The following is a 21410-nucleotide window of genomic DNA, read 5'->3' as shown; positions in this document are numbered from 1 at the left end:
TTTATTGGCTTCCACGTTGGCTACAAAATGTTCCGTTTTATCATATTTTTTTTTCTTCTTCTCTCTTTACTTTCTTCCAGGAAACGCTCTAATTTATGGTATAATCTTGGCAAATCCCAGTCCTGGGGAACACAAATTCGCTTGTGCCCAGTAAATGGCACTTTAATGGGCTGCCTCCAGCTGGCCTGTGTGCCTGCCTCTGAAAAGAGAGGATTATAAGCTCACCCCAGCAGTGGGGCTGTGTGTCAGCAGGGATGGGGATGGTGGTGGAGCAGCACATGGAGCACTGTGGCCCTGCAGGCAGCGAGGGGCTCTTTGGGGGCACGGAGGGGGTTCTGAGAGCCCCAGGTGAACCCATCTAACAAAGCTGCCAAAATAAATGGGTGTAATGGAGAGCTTTTGAAAGTTATTCAGGTGTTACGTCCCACTCTGACATGGAGAGAGGCTGCAAAGATGCTTTCTTGTTTTGGACACAAGGTGAAAATCACGCTGCCCTCAATGGAGATGCAGGCTCTAAGAGCCTGCTTTTATCCTGGGAGGAATAAAAAGGAAAGTCTCTTTCACCTGGAATGAAAGGGGAAGGCCCAGCAGCCACTGAGGCCCTGAGACAAGGAATGCTTCTTGCTTTTTTCCCCTTCAGGATCACTCTTCAACCTGACCGCATCCACCAGCTCTGCCATTTAGTGGTGGTGCTCCAAAGAAGAGCCTCAGTCCAGGCAGGACTCCTGAATTCGGCACATTTCTACCCTCTCTGATCCCTTCTGATCAGTCAGTCTGGAATAACCAGGTTCCGTGCCTCCAGGTGGCTGCCGTGCCCTCTGTTTTTGCTGCAGAACGATTAGGGGTAATTAGCATCCTTTTTAGCAGCAGAGCTGCGAGGAATGCTTCACGCTCCTGGCAGCACAAGGGCTTTTGCAGCTGAGGTGTGAGGAGGAAGCACGTGGCCTGGAATCGCTGCACCCAAGCAAGCCCTGCAACAGCACTGAGCTCCAGCAAAGGCAGATGACCTCCATGCAGACCCCACAGCTCTTCCCTGCTGCCCCCATGCAGGATCAGCGCTCCCTGAGAGCCTGCAGCAGCCTGGCACATGCAGAGGACGCATCGCCACAACCTGAAGCGTCTTCCTCCGCTCAGCTGGTTCAGCAGCGCCGCATTCCAGGTGGGGAGAACATTTCTCCCTGACCTCAATTTATGACAAAACACCAAAGCACGGGGCTGGATTGATGGCACGAGGAGATCGTGTCTTAGGAGCCGCTGTGAACGCTGCAGCAGCTGTGCTAATTCATCATTCCTTTATTTACGAAACGCGCGTGCAGGCTGAGCGCAATTAAATGATGTGCTTTGGGATCCTAGGAGATGAAAGGATTCACGGTAAACGAAGGTTTGTTACCCTGCTTTACCATGCGCTGAGCCCACCTACAAAAGCCACGGCAAGCCAGATGCAAAACATACGGCTTTAAAACCAAATCAGCACTGGCTGTCAGCAGCTGTGTGTTTGATCTGGGCACCTTTCCCCCTCTTTCCAGACAACTCAAGCCTCCCCGTGACGTCTCCCTGCGACAGGCGACTGAACAGCTTGCAAAAATAATTTGGGGAGGGGGGAGATGCTGAAACATCTGGCAACTGTGTGGCAGCACTGCTTGCAGAGCTCAGGATGTAGGAAGAGACCTTGCAGATAGGCTCACGGCCTCCTGGGAGGTGCTTTGAGAGGTGGGAGTGCAAGGAAGGGGATGGCAGGGCTGACAGAGGGGTCCTGGTTAATGCATGACGGGCAGGGGGCTGGCATGGCAGCTGGTGGGAGGGCTGTGACCGGTTCCAGGGTGATGAGAGCTGCTGCTGTTCCCCTGGGCCTGGATGCCGCCCTTTTGCAGCACTGTGATGGGGATGCTGCTCCCCTGGGCCTTGGATGCCATCCATCCCAGTTCTGTGGTTGCAATTCTGCTCCCCTGGGCCCTGGGTGCCACCCACCTCTGTTACGTGAAGGCAAAGCTGTCCCTTCACAGCGCTGAGATGGGAATTCTGCTCTGCAGGACTCCGGATGCCATCCATCCCACTTCTGCGGTGGGGATGCTGTTCCTTTACAGTACTGTGATAGGGATGCTGCTCCCCAGGATGATGCCATCCATCCCAGCTGTGCGATGCAATGCTGTCCCTTCACAGCACTGCAATGGGGATTCTGCTCCCCAGGCCCGGAATGCTGTCTGTATAGGGATGCCATTCCCCAGGTCCTGGATGCCATCGATCCCAACACAGCCATGGGAACTCTGCTCCCCAAGGCTCTGGATGCCACCCATCCCAGCCCTGTGACAGGGATGCTGCTCCCCACGATGCTGCCATCCATCTCAGCACGGTGCCAGAGATGCTGTCCCTTCTTAGCACTGTGATGGGGGTGCTGCTCCCCAGGCCTTGGGTTCCACCATCCCAGCTGTGTGCTGTGGATGCTGTCCTTTCACAGCACTGCAGTGGGGATGCTGCTCCCCAGGATGATGGCATCCATCTCAGCACGGTGATAGAGATGCTGTCCCTTCTTAGCACCATGATGGGGTTGCTGCTCCCCAGACCCCGCATGCCATCCGTCCCAGCTGCGTGCTGTGGATGCTATGCCATCCATCCCGGCTGTGCAATGCAATGTTGTCCCTTCACAGCACTGCTCCCCAGGCCCTGAATGCTGTCTGTATAGAGATGCCATTCCCCAGGTCCTGGATGCCATCGATCCCAACACAGCAATGGGAACTCTGCTCCCCAGAGCTCTGGATGCCACCCATCCCAGCCCTGTGACAGGGATGCTGCTCCCCACGATGCCGCCGTCCATCTCAGCACGGTGCCAGAGATGCTGTCCTTCACAGCACTGAGATGGGGTTGCTGCTCCCCAGGGCCTGGCTTCCATCCATCCCAGCTGTGTGCCGTGGATGCTGCGTCCCTTTGCGCAGCACTGCTGCCCTCTGCCGGCTCCGCCGCCCCGCTCCGCCCGCTCTCGGTCTCGGTTTCGGTTCCGCCCCGACCGGCGGCGGTTTCCGGGCCCGTCCGCCGCTGCGTTACCGCGGGCCGGGTGGGGCTGTGCGGGTTGCGTTGTTGGGATCCGGGGTTTCTCCCCCGTTCGCAGCCGCCTCCCGGTTTGGGAAACGAGACAGCAGCCAAAACCCGGGCTGCATTTCCCGACCCGCCGGGAGGTGAAACCTTCCAACCTTCCGCTGCCCCCGACAGAAAATGTCGCCCCGGGGGAGGGAAATCTGCAGCCCTGAACCGTCTCTGCAGCTCTGCTGCTCGAAGCTCGGCTGAGAGGCGGAATGTAGCACGGTGATCTAAACCTTAAATGGAGAAAATGCTGATGCTGGGAGGAGATGTAAGGACCGAACCCCCGGACGTCGGTGTTTCTTGGTCCCAGCTGTGCTGAGACAAGAGGTAACGGCCCCAGGTTGTGCCAGAGGAGGTGCATTGTTCTGTCATTCGGTAGTGCTGTGTGCCTGGCTGAGCTGGGGGCCTGTGCTCATTCCTCTGTTAGGGGGAGCATCCTCCTGGGCTGCTTGCAAGCTGCTTTAAGCCATGCAGTTTTTCCTCAATTAAGTCAGTGATTGAGCAGCTGCAGCAAAATGCAGCTGGGATGTCGCTGCTCCATTCCCTTCACGTGGAACTAAAAAACACACAAGAGATGGGGCCCAGAAGGAAAAAGGGAATGGGACTTTGGGATGTCAGTAAGGTGCGCTCACAGTCCGATGGCTCCCGTGGTAGAATTTGCTTGGCAGGGGTTGGGAGCTCCCTTTCTAACTGCTGCAAATGGGAGCCATGAAGATCAGAGAATCACAGAAAGGACCACAATGATCATCGGGTTCCAACCCCCTGCTGTGTGCAGGGTCGGCAACCAGCAGCCCAGGATAATTGCTCTGACCACCTCTGCAAGCTGCTCAGGATCAATTGGCTGGGAAATCCTGCTCATTAAGTTCTTCATGCAGAACTTAAGAAGCCACAGAAAACCACGAGGATCCCACGCCCTCACCAGACTGCTGGAAAACAGAGGCAGGGCTGAGCAGATGGGCAGGAATGTCCCTGCTCAGGCAAGCAGCTCTGGTCAGAAGCCAGCAGCAGAGGATGGAACACAACAGGAATGGCCTGGAAGGTGATGACATGTGCTGTGGTTGTGATGGGATGGCAGGCAGAGAAGAGCAAGGAAAGGAACTTGAAGTCTACAGACACACCAGTGTGCAAGGGGCAGGGAAATGAAGGTTAGGGATTTGAACAGCACATCTGCAACCAAGCTGAGGGACATGCCAGCTCTCTAGGTGAGTCCCTCAGCACTGAAACCAAAAGGGAGGAAACAAGCACACTGCCATTCCTCGGGACCAGCATTTCTGTGAGTTTTATGCTGATGGCCTGAGCAGGATCCATCAGAACAGACATAAGAATCACACAGGGGGTCCAGAAGATGGATGTACACTCGGTTACTATTTTTTCTTTTCTTTTGAGGAAACTTCCACAGTATCTTTAAGTTGTGATTGGGCCCAAAGGAAGGTAAGCAAGACAGCAGCCTGTAACACACAGCACCCTGTATTCAAAGCAGCCTGAGGGAACTTCAGCACCTCCCAAGGCACGGCATCCATCTGGCACTGCAGCCTGAGGTCATGCAGAACAGCTCAGAGCTGTGCTGGAGGGATACAGGAATCCTAGAATCACAAGGTTGGAAACGACCTGCAAGATCATCTTGTCCAACCTCCCATCACCACTGCTACCACAAGCACTAACCCACATCTCACAGCTCCTCATCCAGTCGCCTCCACCACCTCCCTGGGCGGCCATTCCAGTGCCTGACCACCATCTGAGAGAAGAAGTTCTTCCTAACGTCTAACCTAAACCTCCTCTGGTACAACTTGCGGCCATTTCCTCAGCTCCTGTTTGTTGCCTGGGAGAAGAGGCCAAACCCCTCCTCATCACAATCTCCCTTCAGGAACTTCTGCCCCTCACAGCACCCCGCTGTGACCGACTGCTGTCCTCAGTGTCTGTGCAGGATAATCCTCAGCTGCCTGCACCTCCACCACCACACAGCAGCAACGTTCAGCTGCTGGGCATCTGGAAGAGAAAGGAACAGAGCTTAGAAAGGGCCGGAGCGCACTAAAAAACCTCCATATACACAGAGTCAGAACGGCTGGTGGAACAGCAGGGACGGCTGGGGCCGGTGCGGCTGCGCGAGCGCTAGGCGAGGTTCGGTGACCCCCGGGAGCCGCCGTTTAGGGCCGGGCCGACCGAACCCGGCTCTTCTTCCAACCCTACGGCGCAGCGAGCAGCAGAACGGGCGCGTGAGAACCGCACCGCGCCGCACCCTGCCGCACCCGCACAACAACACCCTGCGGGCCGACCGCACCCGCACCGCGCGGCCTCCAGGCCTACAGCCGGGCCGGGCCACCGCAGCCGGAAGGGCCGCTGGGGGCGGGCGGCGCCGCAGGGCCGCACCATGGCCGCCGGGTTCTCCACCGTCCCACAATGCCCCGCGGCGCCGCCCCGCCCTGGGAACGCGCGTCGCAAGCCCCGCCCACCGCTCGGCCAACCAAACCTGCTCTCCGTTCGGCGCGGAGCCCCGCCCCCTCGATGGGGAAGCCCCGCCCTTCGGCGCGACGCGCTCTCCCATTGGGCGCGCGGGCCGTCGGTCAGTGCTTGTTTTCGGCGGCAGTGGGTTGGGTTGCGCCGGCTGCTCGCTGGCTCGGCGGGGCCGCGCGAGGAGGGAGCGGCGGGCGGCGCGGCCGGGCGGGGGCAGCGCGCTGAGTGCCGGCGGCGGCGCTGCTGCTGCTGGGCCCGGCCGCTGGGGTCGGGTCGAGGCCGGGCCGGGCCGGGCGGACGCCGGGGAGGGGAGGGGTGGGGAGGGCCGGGAGGGGAAGGGGCGGCGGAGCCGGGCCGGGCCGGGGGGTCCCGGCCGTGCGGAGGAGAGCGGTGATCTGCGCCGGGAGGACCGGAGCGTCCCGGCGGCGTCGGGACCATGACTCTGGAGTCCATGATGGCTTGTTGCCTGAGCGACGAGGTGAAAGAGTCGAAACGAATCAACGCCGAGATCGAAAAGCAGCTGCGGAGGGACAAACGCGACGCACGGCGAGAGCTGAAACTGCTGCTGTTGGGTGAGGGGCGGCGGGCGGGGCGGGGGGAGGGCAGGGCTTTGTGTGAGAGTGGGGAAATGGGGGAATAATGGGGGAATAACGGGTGTCGGTAGGAGGAGGAAATGGGGATGGGGATAAGGAACAGGGCATGGGCAGTGGGGGATACGGCATGGGAATGGGGGTGGAGAACGGGGATAATGGGGGATAAGGAGTGCAGGTAGGGCTGTGGGATAGGGATATGAGATAGGGGTTGAGGAACGGGGGTGGGCAGTGGGGATAGGGGATAAGGGATAGGGAATGGGGATGGAGAACAGAGATGATAGGGGGTAGGGAGTGGGGGATAAGGGATGGGAAATGGGGGATATGGGATAGGGGTTAAGGAATAGGGAATGGAGATGGAGAACAGGGATGGGGGATAAGGAGTGGGGATGGGAGATAGGGATAGGGAACAGGGGATGAGCAATGGGGGTGGAGAACAGTGATAGGGGATAAGGAGTGGGGATGGGGAATGGGGGACACGGAACAGGGGATGGGCAATGGGGGATAGGGGATAAGGAATGGGGAATAAAGGGTATGGAACAGGAGATGAGGGATAGGGGATGGGGAATGGGAATTGAGGATATGGGATAGGGATTAAGGAATAGGGGATGGGAAATGGGGATAAGGAACAAGGAATGGGGAATAGGAGATGGGGATGGAGAACAGTGATAGAGGATAAGGAATGGGGGATAAAGAGTGAGGATGGAGCATAAGGGATATGGGATGGGGAATGGGAATGGAGAACAGTGATAATAGGGGATAAGGAATAGGGATGGGGTTAAGGAATAGGGGATAGGGAACAGGGAATAGGGATGGAGAACATTGATGGGGATAAGGAGTGGGGATAGAGGATAAGGGATATGGAACAGGAGATGGAGGATATGGAATAAGGAATGGGATAGGGATAGGGATGGGGAATGGGAATGGAGAACAGTGATAGGGGGTAAGGAATGGGGATAGCGGATAAGGAGTGGGGATGGGGAATGGGGGATGTGGAACAGGATGGGGGATAGGGAATAGGGGATATGAAACAGGATGGGGAATGGGATAAGGGATAGAGAAAGGGAAATGGGGATTGAGAATGGTGACAGGAGATAAGGAATGGGGAATGGGGCATAGGAGACAGGGATAAAGAATAGGGGATAGGGGTTAAGGGGATGGGGCATAGGGGATAATGAGTGGGGTTAGAGAATGGAGATGAGGAATTGGAATGGGGGTGGGGGTTAAGGAATAGGGGATGGGGAATGGGAATGGGGGATAAGGAGTGGGGATGGGATGGAGAATGGTGATAGGGGATAAGGAATGGGAGATAGGGGTTAGGGAATAGGGGATAGAGAGTGAAGGATAGAGGGAACAGAGAATAAGGGATAAGGAACAGGGGATGGGGAGTGGGGAATGGGATAGGAGTTAAGGGATAGTGAATGGGGGATAGGAAATGGGAAATAGGGGATAAGGGATAAGGAATAGGGATGGGGGTTTGGGAGTGAGGGGATAGGAGATAAAGGATAGGGATAAGAAATAGGGAATGGGGAACAGGGAGTAGGAGATAAGGAACAGGGGATAGAGGATAAGGAATGGGGGATAGGAGATAGGGAATAGTCTCCTGTGGGGATGTTCAAGTCCCATCTGGATGGGCAGTGTGCAGCCTATTGTGGGGCACCTGCTGTAGCAGGGAGTTGGGCTCAACGATCTCTTGAGGTCTCTTCCAACCCTTGCAATTCTGTGAATAAGGGATGGGGGACAGGGAGTGTGGGATAAGGAATGAGGGGTGGGGGGCAGGGAATAAGGAAAAGGGGATAAGGAGTGAGGGGCAGGGGATAGGGAATGGGGGGATAGGGCTGCCACTGCATGCGTGTGAATGATGGGCTGTGGGGGAATGCAGGGCCACGGGGGGCTGCCTAGAGGGAGGGCAGGTGCCCTGTGGGGGCTGGCAGCAAACCCACGGGTTCACAGAGCAGAGTGCAAGGAGGAAATGGCCGTGTGCTGAGGGTGAGGTGTGTAGGTGAGCGACTGCAGGAGCATCCGATCGGCTCTCAGCCATTCCTCCGGGGCAGAGAGCGATGCTGGAGCCCCAGAGGAGGTGCTGGTGGTGGTTCTATAGGGGCACCATCCCCACGTGTGTGTCTGTGTCTGTTCTGCTGCTGGAACGCTGCCCTGCTTCCAACAGGGGTGGGAAACAGGAAAGTGAATCTGAGGGTTGATGTTCGCTCCGGGTCTGCGGCGAGGCGCAGGTGGAGGCTGAGGTGCATCGCTGTGGCAAAGCAAACACAAAGCTTGGTGTTGGCTCGGCGAGGGCCCGTCCTCGGGGTGTGTTGGTGCACAGAGGGTGCTGCAGGGCGGGCGTTGCTTTGGGTGCTGAGCTGGGCGTTCTGGAGGCTCGGGGTCAGTTCTTATGGCGGAGGACGGCCTGGCGCTGCCACGCTTCCTTAAAGCAGTTGTTTCAAAATAGGTTGGAGCTATAGGCTGATCTGGGTTAAGATGATCCCACTGGATCTAAAGATCACACATCAGAAAAGAAATGGAAGATGCTCAAGAAACCTTTTTATATATATATATACATATCTTTTTTCTTTTCCTGAAGCAACGCTTGCAAACAAACCAACCAACCAAAACCTCCCCAAGGCGACAGGGGGGTGTTGCTCCCCCAGTAACAACAGGGTTTACAGCGTGGTTGGGGGGGTGAAGCTTTGTGGGGTTTGCTTTCAGGGGGTGCAGCTCTGCACATCACCACCTCACGCTGTTGCGCTCTGTCTCCATTAAGGAGATCTGCTCATGTGGATTTCTGCTGTCTTGGGGTGAGGTTGGAGGTCTTCCATGCGCTGGTATCATTGAGAGGGCTTTTCCCACACCATTTGAGAAGGCTTTGGATATGGGAGGAGTTGCAGAAGCAGTGATGGTTTCTCTTCTCGATGGCAGCTGTTGGATCCTATCGCAGCGAGGAATCACTTCTGTTCAGTGCTTAACCCAGCATTGAGAGGCTTTTATTTCAACATGTTGCACGTTGCTCATCGTTGGCCTTTTTGTTTTATTACTGGGGTGGCGATGGGGGGAGAAAACACCATACAAAAATCGCCCTGGCATCGCTCAGCATTGAGCATTGGGTTGGATTTACCTGGGGGGTCCCTGGGGGGCACTGGTGATGGATGGGCAGCCGTGCTGCTCCCACGTGCTGGCAGGAGGCGCGTTGAGTTCAGCTCCTTGCTTTGTGCACTGCCATCCCCAAAGGGTTTTTCTGCCCTCATGCCATGCAGGAGGCGGCGCCGCTGGGAGCTGGTGACGTTTTTCTGTGATGCTCTGCGTTATTGATGGCCCACACAAAAGCAGGAGGCAGCTTTAAAAACCAAAACCAACCCCCCCCCCCCCCCCCCCCCAAAAAAAACCCAAAACCAACAAAAAACCCCACGTAATAACATTAAGGCAGGCAGTGATGGAGCAGCAGGAAGGCTCTGCGTGCCGGCAGCGCGGCTCTGCAGCAGGTGAACAGCGCTGAGGTTTGCTTCATGTTTTCACTATCAGAATGCTTTTCCTTTCCTCCCTTCTGGTCGCTGCGGTGAGAGGCGAGGAAGTCTTTCTCACCACAGCACACCTAACCACAGAATATTTCGGTTTCCAGTTCCTCCCCCCCTTCTCCTCTGTTTGCTTTCTGTTTGAGATGGAGCCGCCGCTGCTGCACGGTGTTTGTGATGTTAATTTCTAACAAAAAACCAACACACAACTCGGTCTGTTGGTGGAGATGGGGGAGAGTTCGCCTGTTTATTTTAAACACTCCGCTTCTATTTATAAGCTGGCTGCTTTTTATTTGGGCTTATTTATTTGTTTGCCTTCTTAGCCTGGTGCTGGGAGAGTGAGTAATTGGGGATGTGTTGGTGATCCGTGGCTGCAGTGGGTGAAATGTGCTTTGGTGCAGCCAGCTCTGCTTGGGCTGGGGTGAGAGGAGGGCTGTGCTGGCATCTGTGTGCATTTGCAGCTGGAGATCCAAAGGGTGGCTTGCTTAATGAGGTGGCTGTTAATTGAGGGGGGGGCAGTGAAAGAAGCTGTCTCTTTGGATTGGGCATCCTGCATGGGATGGCTGCTTTTGGAAGGTGGATGTTGGTGCTGCACGCCGCTGCTCCGTGCCTTTGGCTTTGTGCTCAGGCTGTGGGATGCAGTTCATGCAGCACAGCCAGGTGTTTGTTACCTGTGTGTCCCTTCCCCCGAGCACACGGTGTCTGTGTGGGGTGGAACTCACTGGGCACTTCCCATAACACCCAGTGAGCAAAACAAGCTTGCATCAGGACTCACAGCGCTTCACCTGCTGACGTTTTTTTCCTTTCAACTTCCCAATGTCTTCTTATGTAAGCTGTTGGCTTTCCTGACTTCACCAGTGGGGACACAAACATGGGAGTGCTTGGAGCTGCCCTGAGGCTGCAGGAGGTGTGCAACCAGGGCCTGCAGCCACTGCTGCTGTGCTGCCTTCCCGTCTGCTCTTAGGACCTGGCACTAAAATGTGTGCAATAAGGAACCAGCAGGCTGCTGGGGAGCTGGGCAGAGCGCTGCTGTGAGCAACATCTGACTTTGTTCTCCCTGTCAGGCTCTGGTTTTAACTCTGTCGTATCCAAAGGCTGCAAGAGGTTTCTTGGGTGCTGGGGAGGCGGGATGCAGGCCCTGAATGCAAATCCCAGAGTGCAGAATGCAACCCTAGAGTGCAATCCCAGAGCGCAGCCCCAGAATTGCAATCTCAGAGCACAGATTGCAAAACCCAGAGTACAATCCTGGAGTGCAGAATGCAGTCAAAGAAGTGCAGTTTGCAGCCCCAGAATGCAATTGCAGAGTGCAATCCCAGAGTGCAGAGGGCAGACCCAGAGTACAATCCTGAGTGCAGAATGCAGTCCCACAGTGCAGAATGCAATTGCAGAGTGCAGTTTGCAGCCCCACAATGCAAATCCTGGAGGGCAAAATGCAAGCCCAAAGTCCAGAATGCAAAGCCCTGAATGCAAACCTGGAGTGTAGAATGCAATTAGCAGAGTGCAATCGCAGAGTGCAGAATTCAAAGCCCAGAGTACGGTGCTGGAGTGCAGAATGCAACTGCAGAATGCAGTCCCAAAGTGCAGCATGCAGTTGCAGAGTGCAGCTTGCAGCCCCAGAGTGCAAATCCTGGAGGGCAGGATGCAACCCCACAGTGCAAAGCCCAGAGTTCAGAGCGCAGAAAGCAATCCTGCAATGCAATCCCAGGGTGCAGCCCCAGAATGCAGAGCCCTGAGGGCAGAATGCAATCCCAGAGTGCAGAATGCAATTGCAGAGTGCCGTCCCAGGATGCAGCCCTGGAATGCAGAATATTGCACCTCGGCAGTGAGGATTCTCCATTTCAGTCTCGAGGAGCAGACGCCGCTTCATCTCGTGCTGCTCGCAGTTTCCAGGCAGATGCTCTGACCGCATCGTGGTGGCAGACAGATGAGCCATTCCTCGAGCTCTGCAGTCCCAAGGGCTGATTTTCCTGCTGCTTCCCACTCTTCCCCACCGACGGTGCGTGGGCTGGAAGGGAAGCAGCCCTCCGTGCCGCACGGCCGCGGTTGGAGGCGGTTGGAGCATCTCGTGGTGTAGCTGGGAGCAGCTCAGGTGTGACGGCGCCCTTTGACGCAGCGCCTGGGGGAGTGGCTGTAATGTGAGATTTGGGAGAAGGAGCAGCCTTGTTTCAGAAGGCTGCAGCAGAGGACAAGATGTCCACCCTGTGCTGCCGGGCTGGGGCTGCGGGGTGGCGCTGGGATGGATGGTGAGCACTTGGGTACAGCAGCAAGGGTTGGAGGTGTGGTGGGATGCAAGCGTGCTGTTCTCTGTCCCAAGCCTTGCTTGCCCTGGCCACTAATGCTCTCTCTTGCATCCTGCAGGCACTGGGGAGAGTGGCAAAAGCACGTTCATTAAGCAAATGCGTATCATTCATGGCTCAGGCTACTCTGAAGAGGACAAAAAAGGTTTTACCAAGCTGGTATATCAAAACATCTTCACTGCCATGCAGTCCATGATCAGGGCCATGGAAACCCTGAAGATTCTGTACAAATATGAACAGAACAAGGTAAGTTTCTCAGAGTTTCTGCATGTTTTAAGGCAGTGGGGAAGCAACATCTGACTTTGTTCTCCCTGTCAGGCTCTGGTTTTAACTCTGTCTTATCCAAAGGCTGCAAGAGGTTGCAAGAGGTGCTGGGGAGGCAGGATGCAGGCCCTGAATGCAAATCCCAGAGTGGGGAAAGTGGCGTTTGGCTCCCAGGTTTCTGTTTGCTTGGGCCCTTCTGCATTGTGATCCCAACCTCCCTGAACTCTTCCCTGTGTTATTTCTTTTCTTTTTATGTGCTTAAGAACAGCTGTTTATGGCGTTCTGTTGACCTCTGACTCCATTTGCTGCCTTTGGTTGAGGGCTGCAGCAACTTCCCACTGGAGGAAGGAATCCTTACCTTGCTCAGGGTCGTTTGCTCGCTGCTCTGTGTGGCAAATGGGGGAGCAAGGAATTGGAACTCGATACAAAAGAGGCTCTGCGTGCTTATTTAAAGCACTGAGCGTTGTTGCCTGTGCTTTCTTTCCTTTGGCTGCCTTGTTGTCACACCTGAAGGCTTTGATCACCGCCCCTGCAAGCTGTCAGCCTGTGTGATAAGCACTGACCAAAGGTGCTGCCTTTCTCGAGGGGTTGTGCTCTCACCCTCTGTTTGAATCACAGCTCTGTGCTTTACCTTTGCCTCTCTTGCCTCTAGAGATAATCTCTTCCACTCAGACCTGATTGAACATTGCAGTTATTTAGGGGAGGGGGGCCCTGTTGAGGGTGCACCGAGGAATTAGGCTTCCTAGCATCGAACGCACGGTGTAATATCCCAAAGTAGGGCCATGTTCAATGTGTTCTGTCACACAGCAGCACAGAGCTGGTGGTGGGGCTGGATGTCCTTTGTGCCTTCAGAGAGGTTCTGCAGCTTCACCTCCACTGCAGTTGGGTGCCTGGGCTCCTTCACAGTGGGCCTTGGGAGCTGCTGTGAAACAAGCATGCACAACTTTCATTTCTCAGTGTAACTGGGCAAAATGGAGCCGTGGTGTCTCAGCTGTGTGATTTATCACTGTTTGCTGCTCTTTGCACTGAACTGCAGCATTTGGATCCTCGAAGTCAGAAGGAAGAGAATTCATTTCACCTGGGAGTTACTTTGCTGGGATTTCTTTTTTTGCTCTTCCATCTTCAGGCCAACGCAGTCCTGATCCGGGAGGTGGATGTAGAAAAGGTCATGACGTTTGAGCAGCCCTACGTAAGTGCAATTAAAACCTTGTGGAACGACCCTGGAATACAGGAGTGTTATGACAGAAGAAGAGAATACCAACTTTCTGATTCAGCTAAATAGTAAGTTGTGCTCAGCAGCACGCGGTGGCGATGCTCTAACAAACAGGAGCTGCCCAGTTTCTTACTTTTTGAGTTGCAGAGTTTGTTTCAGAGGTTAAGAACACTGCAGTGGATTCCATTACGTATTTAGTACATATTGTTTTCATTGGGGTAGGTGAGTCTTGGTAGGGCTTTAGACAAGCTACATGTGTTGGGATAAAACCTGTAAGCCTGCAGGTTGCCTCTGTCAGCCCAAAGTGTCCTTGGGCAAAGTTCAGATGGAGGAACACTGGGTAGCTGTCAGTGTTAACCTGGCCACAGAGAGGCCTGGAGCTTTGCAGGAGGAGGGGAGGCTCTGTTCCTTTGAGGACAGGTTCAGAGCTGGAGGTTCCTTCCCACATTCTTTCCTTCCTTCTCGCGTGGCTTTGAGGTGTTCTGGTGGCTGATGGAGGTGCTCTCACATCTGCTTGTAGGTACAGCTGAGGGTGGAATCTCTGCTTGGTGTCTGTGGCTCTTGGGCAGCGAAATATGGCTGATTTTCTCTTCCCATTGGCCCTCTGGCCTTGTTGTTGTGCGCAGATATTTAACTTAAAGACCAACAAAGTCTGAGTGCAGAGAAATGAGCACTGCTCCACCTCTGGCTGTTAACACAGACCGTGACAGAAAACCTCGGGTGAATCCCGATGCTGAAACAGAGGCATCCCCTGTATTAAAGCCTCTCTGTAGCAAAGCTGCCTTCCACACAGAGCTGACAGATCCACCCTTAATGCCTCTTCCACCCTCCAAGGGGGATGGCTCCCAAATTCCTGCTTCCCAAAGGCACATTGCGGTGTCCCCCACGTCGCGTTTCGGATCCCTCCAGTAACTGACTCTGGGCTGGGGGGCAGTGGCAGTGTTTAAAGCTGTATGTTTCTGCTGCCAGCTGAGGCAGTGCTGCTTGTTTTCGTGTTTGCTGCAGCTATCTGAGCGACGTGGATCGTATCGCCACCCCAGGATATCTACCAACTCAGCAAGATGTGCTACGGGTTCGAGTTCCTACGACTGGGATCATAGAGTACCCCTTTGACCTAGAGAATATCATCTTCAGGTACTGAGGGTGTGTTCGTGTTACAGCTGAACTGAGAGGAGAGGGATTCAGTTTTGGGTTCTGCGTTGCTTTTCGAGGCCGGCGGCGGGGCTGAAATGGGTGCCTGTTTGTGCTGTGATGTGAGGGATGTGCTGGCAGGGGTTGGTGCTGTGTTTTATCTTAAAGGAAAGCTCCAAGAGGAAGCTTGGACCGTCAGCAAGCAGGACCTGCTGAATTGGAAGCTGGTAGGGCTGTGCTGAGCTGCTGTTGGCCCCAGCCAGTGGAGGGGGGCTGTGCTGTGGGTGGCACTTGAGATGGGTTTACCTTTGAGGTTGCTCGAGCAGCTTTGGCTGTTTGCTCCTCCTTTGAAAAGAGCCTTCCTCCTGGCTGTGATGCCCTCAGAGATGGTTTTCTGTGCCCTCAAAGCTTGCTGCCTCTGCTGCAGCAGCAATATGTGGTTAAGCCAGGAAATGAGCATGGCATATGAGGGCACAGTGACATGCAAAAGCAATTTTCCTCTCTGCTTCTCTACTGCCACTTCCCATCTCCAGCACAGCGCTGCCATTACAAAAGAGGAATTAAAGAAGCCTCCATCCCATCTCTGAATCCCTTCAATTACAGATGCACCAAAATTACTCTCTGGTTTGGTCCCCCGTGGGATGGCCGTGGGTTTTTAGCAGAGCTGTGGGGATTGGAGGCGTTGTGCTGAGCTTCATGTCTCACCAAGTAACTGCAGCATGGCTGCACCGGTGGGGCTCAGAGCTGAGGAGCCAGGCTGTGTCACTGCTGCAGAGCGTGCTCCAAGGAGGTTTTGTTTCCAAAGCATTCTGTGTGAGGAGTTCAGGGGCAAGAGGTGCTTTGACAGGAAACAGAAAATAGGCTTTGGTTGGGCAGAGCAGAGTTCTGAAGGACGGCTGCTTAACAAACCAAAGTGCCACTAAAAGGGCAGGGGTGATGTTTGGGTTCTGACTGTGATGCTGCACTCTCGTGGCCATCTCTTGTGCTTCGTGTATGTCTGAAATGGGGAATTTGGTGAACCTGATGGCTTTGTTAGCAAATACAACACCAACGTGGTGTTGTCCCCATGCTGCCTTATCCGTATGGTAGAGTGGCATTAGAGTGGCATTTGTGCTCTTTGCATCTGTCCTGCCTTCAGGTGGAGAAGTGCAGCTGTTCCTGTGTTCTTCTCTTCCACAGAATGGTGGATGTTGGAGGTCAGAGATCAGAACGGAGGAAGTGGATCCATTGCTTTGAAAATGTGACTTCCATCATGTTTTTAGTAGCACTTAGTGAATACGACCAAGTTCTGGTGGAGTCTGATAATGAGGTGAGCCAAAGGGAGGAGCCTGGCAGGGGGCGCTGGGGAAGGAAGGATGTCTGTTTGCCTGCTGGGAGGCTGGTAACAAAGCGCTGTGCCAGGAAGAATAGCTGGCCTTCAGCTCTTCCTACTGTGAGCAGAACGTGAGCCTCAGAGCCTCGTGGTGTCACTGAGAGCAGGGGATGCACCGTGTGACCCCACTGCCTGTGCTTCTCAGCTGATGGGGAACTGCCCTGAAGCTGCTGAGCTCTGTGTGCCTCAGGAGGCGCCGTGCAACTTGAGGGGATGCTCTGAGAATTCCCTGTTCCTGCTTCCCTGTTTTCCTCGCTCGAATCCCTTTGTTGCTGTGGCTGCTGGGCTCTGAATTGGCAGTCCTCCATTTTGACACCTGCTCATAGCTCAGAAGTAATGCCAGGAGGTGAAAGTGGGCATGGTTTCATCTCACAGAGGTGAAGACGTGCAGCAGCTCACACAACAGCCCTCACGTGGCTGCAAGGTGTGAAGTGACTTACAACTTATTCATGGTTTGTTGATCAAATGAGGCTGGAGTTCATCAGACTTTGCATTTCCTTTCTGTTTAGCTGCTCCAAGAGAGCCAGCACTTAGCTGGGACCGAAGGGTTCTGTGTGCAGGCAGCAGAAGGGCGCCTTGATCCTCACCTTGATGAACTGCTTTCTTGTTTCAGAACCGGATGGAAGAGAGTAAAGCCCTCTTCCGAACCATCATCACTTATCCCTGGTTCCAAAACTCGTCAGTTATCCTCTTCCTGAACAAGAAGGATCTGTTGGAAGACAAGATCCTCTATTCCCATCTCGTTGACTATTTCCCAGAGTTTGATGGTGAGTGGTTTCTATGGGGAAACGCTCTGTGTTTGGGAGGAGGGGAGGGGATGGTTTGGTTGGATTCTCTTAGAGATTGAAGGAACAACTCTTTAATTTCAAAGGGAAAACCTCCTGCAATGAGAAACTGCCATGAAAATGCCCTGATCTTACTTGGCTAATAGGAATTTGAGCAAATAATGAACCTTTCCTGCAGGATGAGAGAGAAAAGATTTCCCCCAGGCTTTAAAATGCGTGGAGTCTGACTTTCTTACCCGGGTTCTTGTGCACATGATCTGTTTTTTCCATGTGTGGCAATGCAGCGGTGTGCTGGGTGTTTTAATGCTCTAAGCAAGAGGAAATTTCAGGCTTGGCTTTGAGAGCCTGACTGGTCAGACAGCTGAGCTGCTCACACTGATGCTGAATGAGCTCAGGTAGCGTTCAGTTCTTGTTGAGCCCCACCTGGGTTGTGGAATGGTGACACCTGCATGGAGCACAGGAAGGCTCATCTGAAGCAGAATCCCTCAGCCGGAATCATGCTGCCCTTCCAGCCCTGCAGCTGAGTGCATTCAGAGCTGTGTGGTAACACAGCAGCCCAGGGCTGCAAGCAATGAAATGCGGTGGGGAATGAGATCAGGCAGCAGCTCCTCTGCGTGCTGTCATGTGCTGCCTGTTGTTATGCATCTTCAGCAAGTGCACGGAAGGAAGAGCTGCAGTTTGGCAAACCAACCACTTTGCTGCTTTGAAATGACAAATGAAATCTCTCCTTACGGTTTGTCCTCCCACTCTGGGAGTCTCGTGCCCCCTGCTGTCTGAGAGCGCTCTGAAATCAGCAGTGAACGTCAGGGCTCGCATCTGTGAACATCTGTGATTGCACGGGTCAAACAGCACGGCTTTCTGACAGAGCACAGCAGCTGCAGCCCACAGAACAGGCAGGGAGCACCACGTGCTTTCCCCTTTCAGCTGCCTGAGGGCTGCTGCAGGAGCACTGCGTGGCTGTGGGTGGGAGGGAGCCCATAGACCACCTCCCAGAGCTGCTCTGTGCTGCAGGGAACGGGAGAACAGCAATCCTGAGACAGGAATATCAGCACGGTGACTCAGAGGAGGTGACTTCTCCTTAGGAGCTGACGGCACCACCCAGTAAATAAAGGCAGGAGTTGCAGTTCTGGGCTTCTTTGAGTCAATGGCGCCGTGAGGATGGAGTTGGCTGAAGATGATCTTTGTTTAATAACACACAGCCTCGAGGGTGTGAGATTAATTTGTACATTAAAAAGAAAGGTGCAGCTCAATGCTGGATGGGTGTGTGTGACTGCAGGCAGCTGTTGTCCAGCAAGCACAGCACAGGTGGGGTTAGAGAACGGCCTGGGCTGCAAAGCAGCTCAATGCTCATCAGTGCCAACCCCTGCTGTGTGCAGGTCACCAACCAGCAGCCCAGGCTGCCCAGAGCCACATCCAGCCTGGCCTTGAATGCCTGCAGGGCTGGGGCATCCACAGCCTCCTTGGGCAACCTGTGCCAGTGCCTCACCACCCTTTGTGGGAAAAACTTCCTCCTCATATCCAAACTAAACCTCCCTTGTCTCAATTTAAAGCCATCCCCCTTTCTCCTGTCACTGTCTACCCATGTAAACAGTTGTAGACTGTTTATTGCAGAGCTTAGTCTGAAATGACACATTGCTGCCTGTCAGAGTCACAGCATGGCCTGGGTTGCAAAGGAGCACAAGGTTCATCAATTCCAACCCCCTGCTGTGTGCAGGGCCACCAACCAGCAGCCCAGGCTGCCCAGAGAACCCATGGGGTGCCATAGGGATCTGTAGGGACCCATAATCTTAGCATCATCATAGAATCCTACAATGGCCTGGGTTGCAAAGGCCCACAGTGCCCATCAGTTCCAACCCCTGCTGTGTGCAGGTCAGCAGCCCAGGCTGCCTAGAGCCACATCCAGCCTGGCCTTGAATGCCTGCAGGTTTGGGGCATCCACAGCCTCATCAAACCCTGGACAGCAGCTCCTTTCAGAGCAAAAAACCCCAAACCCATGGGTTCCCAGTGTTTGTACACAAGGAGTGTTTGGGGTTTCTTCTTTCTAGCGGTGCAGGAGGAGCGCGGCGCTCTGCTGGCTCACCCTGCTGCTGCCCCCAGCCACTCAGTGCTGTTTGTTTGCTGCAGGCCCGCAGAGGGACGCGCAGGCAGCCCGCGAGTTCATCCTCAAGATGTTTGTGGATTTGAATCCAGACAGTGACAAAATCATCTACTCCCACTTCACGTGTGCCACGGACACGGAGAACATCCGCTTCGTCTTCGCGGCCGTGAAGGACACCATCCTACAGCTCAACCTGAAGGAATACAACCTGGTTTGACCCCTCGGCGGTGAAAAGACCCCACAAAAGAGAAAAAAAAGAGAGGAAAAAAAAAAAAGAAAAAAAGAAAAGAAAAGAAAGAGTGATTTTAAACGTGACAGGAAAGAAAAAAAAACAAACAAAAAAACAACCAACCAACACAATGTTTTAATTTTGGATGCTGTCATGGTTGCCAATTTGTCTGAGCTGTGCAGTGCTGGCTGTGAGCTGCAGCCTCCTGTCTCTGTCCGCAGAGCAGCCCATTGATTTCTGTTCCTACCCAACGCTTCTCTCACAGTCGATGGGGATACGCCTCATTCCTTCAGCACCTTGCTCACTTCTTAATCGTTGCCAAGCAGCTGCGGCCGCCTCATCTCCAGCTTTTTTGGTTCGGTCTGGTTTGTTGGGTTTTTTTTGTTGCTTCGCCACTATTTTTATTTTTAATTATTTCCCCTTTTCGTTCCCATGCTGTCTGTAGAAAAAGTCGCTTCCCAGCCGAGGTCGTGGAGTCGCTGGGCTGTGGAACGCAGTGCTGCTGCTCCCTTTGCCTTGTGCTGCAGGGCGCCCTGGCTGTGAGCTGCTCATCCTGCTTGCTCCCCCTTCCCCAGGTCGCGCTCCATGCTTCACTGTGATGAAACATTGGGGAACAACAGCTGCTCTCCCACTGTTGTGCAAAAAAAAACCCCCACCATCCCAAACCACACACAAAAAAAGGCAAAACGCACCCAGAAAAAGAGCCAAGCCATCGCTTTTCCATCCCTTACATCTTCTGAGTTACTGTCTTCTTTTTTATCTCTTATCAACCATAAATTTACGGAGACTGCAATCTTTTAAGCTCTCGATGCTCTGCGCCTCGCTGGCAGCACAGAGCTGCGTTTTGCTCATGGGCCGCAAAGGCTGGGAGCTCCTGGAGCGGCAGCTGCTGAGCCTGGGGAAGTGCCTGACTCTCGCTGCTCATTTTCCCCCCTCTTTCTCTTGTTTTTTAATTATCTGTGTAATTATTGCACGCACACGCGCCGTCCCCTCTCACACGGCAGCAGCTCCCTTCTGTTGAGCAGAGCCCCCGCCATCCATGGGGCAGAGCCGTGGGGCTCAGGCTGCGGCGCTGCGCTGCTCAGTGCCGGCCTCTCGTTCTGTTGTAGCAGCAAACAAGCCTTGCTCATTGCATCTCGGCGCTGCAGGTGGCTTCTAGGAGTCCTGGTTTTTAGGAAGGAGCAGAGCTGGCGCTCGCAGCCTTTGTGAGGTGGGATTCTTAGCAGCAGGCCCTGGAGGAGCCGTGTGCTCCCTGCTCTTGCTGTGTTCCCCAGGCGGCTGCCGCTTTGTTTGCCGTTCAGAGCAGGGCTGGATCCTCCCTGCAGGCTCCCGGGGGATCGCGGTGCTGAGGGCTGATGGCCGTGGGGTCAGGAGGTGGCACAGAGGTGCTGCGTTCCAGGGGCCAAAGCTGTGCTCTGCAGGAGGCGACGCTTTGGGGCTGGGTCCCAGGTGCTGAGATTGGAGGCCTGGAGAACAACTGCAGTCAGCAGGGAAGGGGGGGGACCCGACCCAGCTCTGCCTCTGCATCCTGTAGCTGTTGCAGATGCTTCTGCTCCGATCCCAACCGGCAGCATTGGGTCCAAACCCACTGAACGCCTCCTGGGAGGTCGGTGCCCCCCGGGGGCCGGGGCTCTTTTGTCTCCCTTGCAGACAGCGGGGTGCTTTGCTTTCCAACACTACAGCCCAGGGGCCGCTGTTGGAGGGGTTCTGCTTTGCAGCCCCTCGTGTCGGCTGAGGGATCCCCGCCTGTCAGCCGGCCGCACGCTGATCTCATTGCTTTGGTTTCTGTAGGTTGTTTGGGTTTTGTTTTTGTTTCTTTTTTAATCTTTACACCAAAAAAGGGCCGTTTGATGGCGCCCCCCCCCAGACAGGCGCTCATGGTCGCCTCCATGCGCATCCAGGCGCTGTCTGTCCCCAGTGCAGCACCAGGCTCCCATTCCCCCCCCCAAGGTTTCACACTACAACAGGAAACGCTCCTGGAGCTCTGCAGCTCCATTTCCAGGAGGGAAACTTGAAGTCAATGAGTTGAGGACCACCCCCCCCCCCCCCAGAGCCGGGTTCTTTGCTCTCTTATCGCTTCCTACCAACGTCAGCATTGCCTTCGAGTATGGTTCAGTTTGGTTTTTATTTTTATTTTTATTTTTTTTTTTCCCTTCCTGTGTTTTAATTTTTTAATAATAATAAATATTATATATATATATATATATATATCAGAAATAATGCAAAGATATCCCGACAGCAGCGACGACGACGACGAAAAGCAGCCGACCCTGCGGGCGGTGCTGGGTGCTGCTCTGCATGGAGCCCAGCAGAGGTTGGGAGGCAACACAGCGCCCCTTTCTTACCAGTATGGTTTGTGCCAATGCCCCCCTTTTCTTTAGTAGTGCCAGAGACTTCTT

At 54.5% G+C, this 21410-nt stretch overlaps 1 protein-coding gene across 2 annotated transcripts; it reads left to right on the top strand.

Annotated features, from left to right (window-relative positions):
* Window positions 1-5848: 5848 nt before the first annotated feature.
* On the top strand, window positions 5849-21218 carry LOC125685047 (guanine nucleotide-binding protein subunit alpha-11). 2 transcript variants are annotated; one of them, XM_048927785.1, is made up of 7 exons: window positions 5849-6098; window positions 11981-12165; window positions 13310-13464; window positions 14402-14530; window positions 15707-15836; window positions 16513-16666; window positions 18809-21218. In XM_048927785.1, exons 1-7 carry the CDS (start codon window positions 5963-5965, stop codon window positions 18997-18999), a joined length of 1080 nt encoding a protein of 359 aa, XP_048783742.1. In that variant the 5' UTR covers window positions 5849-5962; the 3' UTR covers window positions 19000-21218. The 2 variants fall into 2 exon arrangements, with proteins under 2 accessions (XP_048783742.1, XP_048783743.1); XM_048927786.1 differs by lacking the exon at window positions 18809-21218 and adding an exon at window positions 16771-18774.
* The last annotated feature ends 192 nt before the right edge of the window (window positions 21219-21410 follow it).

This window comes from Lagopus muta, chromosome 26 (genome assembly GCF_023343835.1).
Source record: "Lagopus muta isolate bLagMut1 chromosome 26, bLagMut1 primary, whole genome shotgun sequence".
NCBI lineage: Eukaryota > Metazoa > Chordata > Aves > Galliformes > Phasianidae > Lagopus > Lagopus muta.
The sequence above is the reverse complement of the archived record's forward strand: the minus strand, read 5'-3'. Positions and strand labels throughout refer to the sequence as shown.

Excerpts from the sequence above, each read along its gene's own strand:
- LOC125685047 (XM_048927785.1), top strand. The coding sequence starts at position 5,963 with ATGACTCTGGAGTCCATGATGGCTTGTTGCCTGAGCGACGAGGTGAAA. Across the intron at positions 13,465-14,401 it reads CTTTCTGATTCAGCTAAATA|CTATCTGAGCGACGTGGATC; the intron begins GTAAGTTGTGCT and ends TGTTTGCTGCAG. Across the intron at positions 15,837-16,512 it reads TGGTGGAGTCTGATAATGAG|AACCGGATGGAAGAGAGTAA; the intron begins GTGAGCCAAAGG and ends TTCTTGTTTCAG.